General features: G+C 37.1%; 4 protein-coding genes and 1 non-coding gene across 5 annotated transcripts; 2 read left to right on the forward strand and 3 right to left on the reverse strand.

The window, feature by feature from the left end:
• The first annotated feature begins 225 nt into the window (after positions 1 to 225).
• LOC110652726 (uncharacterized) lies at positions 226 to 2,936 on the forward strand. Its single transcript, XM_021808347.2, has 6 exons — positions 226 to 828; positions 1,703 to 1,769; positions 1,998 to 2,167; positions 2,266 to 2,341; positions 2,443 to 2,501; positions 2,669 to 2,936. Exons 1-5 carry the CDS (start codon positions 685 to 687, stop codon positions 2,457 to 2,459), a joined length of 474 nt encoding a protein of 157 aa, XP_021664039.2. The 5' UTR covers positions 226 to 684; the 3' UTR covers positions 2,460 to 2,501; positions 2,669 to 2,936.
• Positions 2,937 to 3,024: 88 nt separating this feature from the next.
• On the reverse strand, positions 3,025 to 3,658 carry LOC110634888 (putative lipid-transfer protein DIR1). The gene is made up of 2 exons (XM_021784034.2): positions 3,316 to 3,658; positions 3,025 to 3,195 (listed from the first exon to the last, which is right to left on the reverse strand). Exons 1-2 carry the CDS (start codon positions 3,656 to 3,658, stop codon positions 3,179 to 3,181), a joined length of 360 nt encoding a protein of 119 aa, XP_021639726.2. The 3' UTR covers positions 3,025 to 3,178.
• A 1,564-nt stretch (positions 3,659 to 5,222) lies between these two features.
• LOC110652725 (uncharacterized) lies at positions 5,223 to 5,922 on the reverse strand. The gene has a single exon (XM_021808346.2). It carries the CDS (start codon positions 5,920 to 5,922, stop codon positions 5,389 to 5,391), a length of 534 nt encoding a protein of 177 aa, XP_021664038.1. The 3' UTR covers positions 5,223 to 5,388.
• Positions 5,923 to 6,400: 478 nt separating this feature from the next.
• On the forward strand, positions 6,401 to 6,472 carry TRNAP-AGG (transfer RNA proline (anticodon AGG)). Its single transcript has one exon. It is a non-coding gene; the product is annotated as a tRNA-Pro (tRNA).
• A 61-nt stretch (positions 6,473 to 6,533) lies between these two features.
• LOC110634885 (rop guanine nucleotide exchange factor 5) lies at positions 6,534 to 10,184 on the reverse strand. The gene is given in 6 exon segments (XM_058151789.1): positions 6,534 to 7,226; positions 7,322 to 7,678; positions 7,768 to 8,220; positions 8,886 to 9,040; positions 9,127 to 9,243; positions 9,472 to 10,184. Coding segments are annotated over 6 exon segments (1,866 nt in total). The 5' UTR covers positions 9,767 to 10,184; the 3' UTR covers positions 6,534 to 6,737.

Here is a 10,184-nt window from a genome sequence, read left to right on the forward strand (position 1 = left end):
TTCAGTGGGTGAAGAGAGAAAAAAAAAAAGAAAAAATAAATAAATAAAAGGATTGGATGAAATGGTCAACCATTTGTTGCAAAAGGGGCAAATATGATATCCCATGAGCCAAGTTGAGGGGGTAACGACCTTATCCAATTATCTTCATGCATGAAAGTAACAGCAAGAAACAGCAGAAAAAATGAAAAAATACAAAAAAAAAAAAAAAAAAAAAAGTAGTCAAAGATATGGGCATGAAGAACATGGCGAGAGGGGGTTGCTGATTGGAGGATTTTCTACTTGGAGTTAGATGAAGAACCAATGTGTCCGTAGAGAATTGAAGAGAGGCACATGGGCTGGTGCATGCAGGGCACTAGAATCCAACGAGACAGTCTTTTGGGGCTTATAAATTGCGGAGATCGTTTGCTCATAGCTCTACATATCTCCTCCACATCTGCAATCTTCACGTGCTCTCTGTTTGCTATTAATTTTCTTTTCTTTTCTTTTCTTTTTCTTTACCTTCTGCAAATCTTATCCAACCATTACTGCTGCTGCTACCTCTTTTTTGTTCCCTTTTGGTGTCTTCTTTTGGGAGGTCGTTATATCTATCAAGGAGGAGTACAGTTTTGTTCGTTGGTTGACAGAGAGAAGTTTAAGGTTTTTTCCAGAGAAAGAGTGGTACTATTATCTTAATTATTAGCTAGCATGGAAAACAAGAGGCAGCAGAGTGGTGCTTCTTCTTTGGATCATCTTTTTGGTCCCAGAGACTCTTCTTCTTCTCCTTCTTCTTCTTCTTCTTCTTCTTCTTCATCAAGTGTTTTTGGGTCTATTTTCTCTCCTCCATCAATGGTACTGTGCCTTTTCTGCTTCTTTCAAATAGTTTTTGGATCCATTTGTATCTGAGTGTGTGTGGATGTTCCTGCTATTTTGTTACCCTTTTGATCATCACTAATAAAGATGATAGCTTAATGTCATAATACTAAATTTCATTGGTTTTTCATGGGATTTTTAATCAATTTCAATTGTTTTTATCATCAAGGGAGGAAAAAAAAAAGATTCAATCTCTCTTATTATTTTCATTGGATAATTCTTAACCTCATTGATATATATTATTAGTTGAGGTATCTTTCATTCTTTTTTTTGACTTCATCTTTCAATGTTACTATAATGCATAGTTGACTTGTTAGTGTTCTGTTCATCTAGAATCTAGATGGAGAAGCCAGTTGCATTTGGAATTTGGAATGCTTTATTTTCCTGGATTTTTCTTGCTATGATGAAACTTATCTACTAATTACATAGTTTCACATGTGTGTCTTGAATGCACAATCAATGTGTCTAGGCCAAAATTTCCCTTATTTTCCTTATCTTTTTTTGGACCACCGCATATTGTTGATTGTGTTTTGATCTCTATGTATAAGTTTTACCTGCATTTTTTTGCTACCCTTTATTTTTATTATTATTGGTGTTGTGAAGTTCAAACATCAAAGACTTTTTGTAATATTGTTAGATAAAATTTATTAATTTTTTGATTAATTTATTGCACTGTAAGAGTAGGACTGCATATATTATTATTATTATTATTATTATTATTATTATTATTATTATTATTATTATTATTATTATTATTATTATTATTTTTAATCCTTAAAGGATGCTTCTTGCATTAAGTCACCCTTTTATTAGATAAAAGAGATATAATTTGTTTTTCTGTCCATTTTTTTAGGGGCTGGGGAAGGACCCTTCAAGAATTATGGGAAATCAAGCTGGGAATGGCAAATCTTGGAATCCAGGTATATGTTTGTTCATATCTTTTTCAGTTATCCTACCAAGCTGTCCAGCCACAAAGTGTCATCAACAGTAACAATAGTTTTGACTATTGAATTGGTGTCTCATTTTGTGTAGATTGGTCGATAGAATATGCACTTAGCTAGGTTGAAATGTTGTTTTTCTTCAGGAAAAAAGAATGATTTTAAAAATCATTGAGTATTGACTTAAATTTTATTTGGGTTTCTTTTCAGATAATTCCACTCAAAGCAACAAGGGAGGTAGCACTGGCATGATTGGCAAAGATACCAGTTCTATCTACCAAAATGAAACACCAGAACCTTGTTATTTCAGCTCATCAATTTACTATGGTGGGCAAGAAAATTATTCTCCAAGGACCAACAACTCCGAATCTCACCAAATTGTGAGCGTGAAATTATTAACCAAATTATAATATTGCTTGAGAAAGTATGAGAAACTGATTTTCCTTTCTTTTCTTTTCCTTTTGTTTTTAATCAATAGCTCAAGAAAGATGATAGAAATGATGATCCCAATGGCAACAATTCAAACAGTGCTTCGAGAGGAAATTGGTGGCAGGGTATGTTAGCCATGTAGTTCTTAATTAATGAATGATTAATTTTTTTTTTAATTAATGAATTATGACAATTTGCTAAATTTGGAACAAGTGGTTTTCTGCAGGTTCACTCTACTATTAGCTCTAGCCCCATGATATGGAAATTCAGCATCTATAAGCTAAGGTTAGCAAGTCTTTGGATTATTAAGTAGATCCAATTTCATACTTGTATTTAATTAAATTCAATATGCATTAAGTTAATTAATCTCTTCATTTCTACTAAATTTGCTCTTTGCCCTTAACCCATCATTCAATTGACAAAAAGTATTTTGTTTGTTTGCTATGGCACAGGAACGATGGCTATGATCTACCTTCATATTGTGTAAATAAGACGATAATATATTAAGAGTATATCACAGGGGGAGTTGGGGCATAATGTGTTGGTGGTTTTAGGATCTTTTGTCCCAACTAGTCTTCTACACATGATCTGTTATTTTGTTCTTGGAGTTTGATGCCTTGCTTCTTGTATACCAAGTTTATTTTGCTCTTTTGCATAGGTAACCTAATCCTCCATGTAGTTCAACCATGATTTCTGATTGTACCTATTTACGTTTCCCTCTCTCTCTGTCTCTCTCTCTCTCACTATAATGAACAGTTTCCATAGCTAGAGATCATATAAAGTATAAATAACTGGAAAACAAGAGCTTAAAAAGGAAATTAAACATTAAAGTTTATTTATTATCAGATTCCTGGATGTCACATTGTATTTGTTAGCTAGAAAGAACTAGCTACAACGATGCAGACTCCAGCGCATTCATAGAAGCAAGTATATTACAGAGCACCATGACTGATGTTGCTCTTTCAAGGCAATGTATAAGCTGCAAAGAGAAGCAAATTGAAATGGTTATTGAGTAGCCGCATCTCAAACTGAGATTTGACAATGTAAATGGGGAAAGAAAAGGTAAATGAATTGAAACATGGTGAATTTGCAAACAAACCTCCACACTTGTAACCCACAGGACGATCAGCAATGTTGCACCGTTTGGGAATGGTGACTGCAATTTCTGGCTTGACTCCCGAACTCTTAGCTGTGTTAGAAAGCATAACAGCACAAAGGCAGGCTGGGTTCTGGCCGATTTTCTTTACCTGAGCACAGCACTGGGAAGAAACTGCAGCATTTTCATCCTGTGCTGCTGATGCACAAGGTGCCAGCTTGAAAGCTTCTCTATCAGGAGTGGTGGATTTCCCACATTCTCCATCTCCATCAACTCGATTAAATCCAGCAATTCCGAGAATTACAAAAAGCATCACAAAGCAAAAAGACTTCAAGAGAGCTGCCATTTCTCACTTCAAATTCAATTCAACGCACAAACAATTCCAATCCTCGTAGGATTTTATACTGAAACAAGCAGATGAAAGATGCTTACACGTGAATTCCATTAGCCAGAGTGGAGGCAGCACTAGACACAGTTTTTTATTTATTGCAGCACCTACTCCTTCCATGATAGATTCAAAACTTAACTGGCTATTTCAAGCCTATTAGTGCTCACTATAATCTTTGCAACCATCCCATTTCTTTTTTAATCCCTGAGAGAGCACAGTAGAGCTTTTCAAAAGAAGTTGACAGCGGGGCAATCCACTTCATACAATCTACCTAGAGCACCTCCATTTTCTCCAACGCGTGAAGGCCTCAATTAACTCCCCATCTCCTTGTCACGCAGCATTAAGCACCACATGATGAAAACTAGCTTCGCCAAAATGCACACATGTACACAAATATGATTCCGTAAAGAAATAAGAGCATAAGCCCACAGAATTATCGAATATACACTCATGCAGCTACTCTGGCTTCATGGTATCCATTCATTGAGGAAAATATCAAACATCGGAGATGCACAAGGAATTAACGCTACTTGCAGCAGAAAGGGAGCAGATATTATGGCTAGTTTTGTCCAGCCTCATCTTAATTTAAAAGAGATCAGGACCATTCAAGCTATTAAGAAACGGAATCAAATATGAACACAGTGGTGAGCAGAGCACCTATAGAATCTAAAGAGTCGATTCAGGGTGGGTTTAGTTCTGTTTTTCTTATATTTTCTTGGAAAGTGTGCTTGCAAGTGTCAGCTAAATTAAACACAGAAGACGCGGAAAAAAAAATCCGTTTGTCCTTGTAAAGAATGAGGAAAGAAAAGCAAGGAAAAAACAAGGATAATTAAATAATTTCCATCATTTCTCAACACAAAGCCAGAGACAAAAATCAACCAGTTCACTACCTAAACCCGCAATATGTATTTTCCTGTTGTTTTCCAGAACAAACAGAAAGCAGAACAATTCAAAAGACACAGCACAGAAAAAAAGACGAGCAGAGAGGAAAGGTTTTGTTTGCATGGCCAAGTACTGATTTGAACAAAGCAGCTAATCATAAGAGGATAGTCTTGTACTTAAATTGGTAGATATTAGAGAGTCCAGAGCCAATTTCAAACTCAGCTCAGAAGAAATGGTATCGCATAATTCCTATCAATACACATATAGACAAATTCAAACAAAATTTCTACCTTTTCAACCTCTGGCTTCAAATCCTTCATCAATCACAATCGGTTCTTGCTTAATATCACAAAGCATGTCAATTGTCGCATTTAAAACTCATTCCCTAATCATAAATCTATTATTAACTCACATCACATTCAAATGCAATTTATCAGCATCAATCGCATTGCACCACATGCTACCTCTTCTTTATTGCAAAGTATAATCCCCAATTCTAGACTCTGTTGGTTCAACCCATCTACCTATCTTATCTCAAACCCAATTTGCAATTTTGCAAATTCAAAGATCTCAAACCCATTCATCTCTCTGCTACTAAAACCCCACCAATTCAAACTGAAACATAGAAAAAAGAAGCATCTTTTCCAAATTGTTATATGAAAGTAAAAGCACTTCCATTTTCAATTTCAGCAGAGTACTATCATCTTCATAAAAGACATACAAACTCAGATAATTAATTTACCTCCTAGATCTAATCTACAAGTACCTCAATCATATGCCTCGCAAATCATTCTAAAAAATAAAGTTTAGCGACCAAAAGCATACAAAACAATACACACATAAATCACGAGAGCAATAGGGACAAAAATCACAAGAGGCACAACCGCAGCTAAGCTATGCCCACTTCCACAAGCCAAAGTCCCGAGCTTGAACTGAACCACATTAATCAATGCCAGCATCAAGAACACGCACCCGACAACTGAACCGACACCAGAAGCCAGCATCCCCACCCGAAGCGAATTCTTGTTCACGCGCGCAAAGAACTCGGGCAAGTGATGGGAATGAGAGTGAAAATCGGGGGTCTTGGCTATCCGCAGAGCTTGCTTGAGTGCAAGAGCGATCAAGCTGGAGAAGAGAAAGGAACTGAACGAGTAGACATGGTAGGAGACGATGTTCTCGACAATGGTGGATCCGGCAGCGCAAGGGGAGGTGGGATCGGTGATAAGGGAGTTGTTGGGGTCGGTTGGGTTCCAGGCGAGGCCGACGAAGACGGCGAGAGTGAAGAGGGAGTTGACATTAACGATACCGTCGAGGGCGGTGATGTGGATGCTGGTGGTCATCGTGATCGGAAATGATGATCTGATTTGATTGATGAATTTGAAAATTTGATCTGACGGTGAGTAGAGGGTTTGTTCTGTCTCTACACTGCTTCGCAGGAAATGATAGGAAAGTGGCTTAACTTAGCAGTGCGGCCATGCACGAGGAGTGTGCCATACGCAACCGTTTCACCTCAAAAGAAAAGGAGAAAAAGGAGTAATAAAAAAGGTTGAATTACATTTTTTTTATATTTAATATTTTAATTTTTATATTTTAAAAACATATAAAAATATTTTTAAAATTTATGAAGTTTTTATTTAATTTTTGAAATACAAAAATTTGAGTATCATAGCATAATATAAAGATGAAAAAATAATTTATTTTAAAAATAAAATAAAATTCCAAAAGGATGATAATTAAAAATCTCACCCACATAGCCAATAATTTCGTCTCTTATTTTTTAGGATATGTAGTAAAGAAATTAATTACTTAAGCAATGATGGGCATTTGGTCTAGTGGCATGATTCTCGCTTAGGGTGCGAGAGGTCCCGAGTTCAATTCTCGGAATGCCCCAATTTTTTGGGCCTTTTTCACTTGGCAATCAATGTCTGAACAGGAACATATTTACCAAATGTACAAAACATAAAAAGCATTTCATTTAAATTAGATGCTGATTTAATGTATAGTTAGTAAGAATCAATAATTCAAACAAACAAATAATTTGTTACAGCAGGGAGTCCTTCTACCATAAACAAATCCTAATTCTTAAACTAATATTTCATTCTTTTCTGTCCACCAAACTCTTAGCGAACTTGCTTTAAGTTAATCTACAGTATGTTTAGGACCTTTTTGAAGTTGATTTAGCTGTCCCATTTTCATTCTCTCGGCCTTCTGTGCCTTCTGTATTTGGATTAGGACACGTTGTTGCTTCAGTTGAATTGACACAGATCTTTGGTTTTGTATCAACACCAAGATAATTTGTCAAGACTCTTTTCACTCCAAAGCCACGACGGGGAGGCTTGTTGCTGTTGTTGGAGGTGGTGATGTTGTGGAGAAATGGAGTTCTCTCTCCTCTTGCAGGACTAATGAGCGGTGCAGGCGAAAAGCTTGGTGTACTAAATGTTTTGTATGGAGTGCCTGAGACAGGCACCGAGTAAGGGATTGAAACCTTCTTGTGAGCAATGACACTGACTGTGGGAACTGATAATTTATCTGAATGTTTAGTCAAGTCATCTACATACAGTAAATCATCGATACGAGCCACGATGTTAAATGCCAAGCTTTCCAGAACTCTTGAGTAGCTTTCCAGAATGGATTTTCCAACATCCTGAAATTTGGATGACAAGTCTAGTTAAAATGAAATCTAGAAAATATAACGTACATGGGTGGGACTAAAAATCAGTTAAAAGAGATGAGCCCAACCTTGTTGAATTGGATTTTACTGGTATCCAAGGTGGTCTGGCTTAGACTAGGGAAACGCTGCTTCAAAGAAAGCAGGAGGCCTTCTGCTCTCTCTGCAAGCAGTTCCCTCTTATCTACATCAACCATTAAGTCCTTGACCATCTCCCATGATGACCTTGCAGTGGACCGGTTTGGATTAGTTGGAGGTTTAGAATGAGCTCTCCTACGCCATGCATATATTGCAGATTCCACACGGTTTGCAATCTCCAGAGCAACATGCTCAGTGGACAGGTCTAGGCAATCAAGCAAGCACTCTGCAGAGAACTGATCTGAAGTAATATACCGGTATATGAGGTCCCCTAAACAGGCTCTACCATTCTGAAAAACAAATTAAATAGAACTACATGTCATAACACGCATTACAGTGATAAATCCTTGAGAAGCACAACCAAGTTCAAAAGCCGCACCTTTGGAAGTGACTCCAAGTATGAATCAGGAACATCCATTTCAGCTAAAGCAGTGCTGTTGATTGCCATTGCAGCTTTTAGTATTTGATTTGTGCATTCCCGTGTGTGGTTCAACTGCTTTCTTGAATCATCACTAAGACCACCTGGGGGGACACGGGGTACAGGCAGCCACCACTTCTCTTCTTGCCTCTGAATTGCTTTGTGGAAAGACGTTGACCCATCTTCATCTGGGGCTACAATACCTTGATCAACATACCAAAACTCTGCACTGGCAAAACTGTCTAGTATTTCCTGCCATTGAAGGTTCAAAAGGTTAATGATTCAGACTACCACAAGTTTACAAATGCCCAAAAATAAACAAGTAATGCTAAATCTTACGAGAAGCATATTGTCCAGTTTCTGCAGAGCCGGGAGATTGATGAAAAGATCTGATCTTGGCCTGCAAGTCATGACCTACAAAAATGCAGAAATTATTTTGGGAAAAAGAAAGGACAGGAAAAATAAGAATGATTTCTGATAACCAAATTCCTCTGATTTTGACTAAATTTTTAGTCTGCTCATAAGTGCTTTTTTTTTTTTTTGTTGGGGGTGTGGGGTGTTTGGGGAGCGTTGCACAAATTGTCTGCTCATACTAATAAAGAGAGAAATTTATCAAATACAACAACACTTTTTACCAGCTTGAGCTTTCTTCACGTGGTAACTCTTTATGATGATAAAGAAAGGCTACGTTTGGGACTAACATCTTAAAGTAAAATTCAAAAGCAGGAAACAAATAACTTCAAAAATTAGTTGTCTCAATGACCTGGTTGTTTGATGAAGCATATTTTACTGGCATGTTATGTCGATTCAGCTTAAGAATAGTTGAGATTCTTAAGAAGATCAAACCATAGTTGAGATTCTTAAGAAGATCAAACCCAACTGCCAATAGCTGAATTAAGCTACATCCATATTCTAGAGCCAACTCAGTTCCCAAACAGGGAAAATTCTAGGATACAAATTTTTTAATCCTAATATTTTTCCTTGATCCTCTTATCAAAAAAAGGGGTCCTGTAGAGATTAAACAAATTATGTGTATAATTCTGAATTATATTGGTACTAGAGTCTAGAATTAGACTCACCTCTAGCTTACTGCCATCAGGAAATGTTTGCCAAGAGGGTATTAATTCCACAATGTGATCACCAACACAAAGAAGCCACTCCATCTCTCTTCTCCACATTGATTTCTTCTCTGGAGGCAGTGGCTCCAGTCTCCACAGTTGTCCAAAAATAGTAACTGGATGTTGCAAAACCAAGATTAAATTACAATAAAATTCAAAATTTAATAACGGTTCACACATACACAGAGAAAGGAGAGCATACCACAGAGGTTAGTAATGGCATTTGAGATAGCCAAAGCTGTGCAAACCCCTTTCCCAGACCCTGACATGTCTTCACCAAGCAACAATTTTGCGAACCTCTCTTTCATCATATCAATCTCTGCACCAAATTACACCAAAAAATGAAAATTTGAAAATTTTACAAGGGGAAGGGGGTAATCAGTTTACAGGGGGAAATAATCATAGATTGGGTGAGTACCATTATCAACAAAGATATGTAAATTTGAAATTTTTACTTTTCAAGTTTCAAAATTTCACTATTATTTAAAGTTTCAAAGCATAGAAGCATTTAAAGTTTAAAATTTAAAGGAAAAACACAACAACCAACCAGAAATCTTCGATCTCGGCTTTTTAAATTCGGAATCCTCTAAACGGATTTTCTCTTGATCTTCATTTCTACTAGAGGCTAATGAGCTCTTGCACTCTCCAGCTTTCCTAATCGGCCAACCCAAAGGAGAAGGCGAGTCACACCTAACAGTCTTCACTCCCTCGGTAGAACAAGACTCAGAACTCGAGCTGCTGCTATCTCTTGATTCAGTCGCCGACTCAGTCACCGACTCAGACCCATTTTTCCTCTTCTCAAATCCTCCGGCTGAACCATTCTTATTCACCGTACTTTCCATTGTTGATGAAAAAGCAGAAATTTTTTCGAAACCCAAACGCTGAGATTCACGTAAGATTCACCAAAAACATCTTCTTTCACTCACAGAAACGCCATAAATGATAAACCCAAAAGCTCAAACAGATTGATTTTGAGGTGGGTCATGGTAGATTCAGGTTGCAGTTAATACACATGATTGACATATATATATATATATGTGAGGTGAAAGATATTCAGACTTGGTTCACTATGTGCTAAGTTACATTCTCTTTGCTCCTCCTCTCTCTCTCTAGTTGAAATTTAATTTTGAAGCTCAAAACGGTAACTGATAGCGGACACATGCCATGGCTAACGTCTCTCTTTGATTTTGATTTCCTCTCTCACTCTCTCTCTCTCTCTCTCTCTCTCCCTCTCGCTGTCAGTCTCTGTGTAGAGAATAC

The sequence above is a fragment of the Hevea brasiliensis genome, chromosome 8 (assembly GCF_030052815.1).
Source record: "Hevea brasiliensis isolate MT/VB/25A 57/8 chromosome 8, ASM3005281v1, whole genome shotgun sequence".
Classification (NCBI taxonomy): Eukaryota; Viridiplantae; Streptophyta; class Magnoliopsida; order Malpighiales; family Euphorbiaceae; genus Hevea; species Hevea brasiliensis.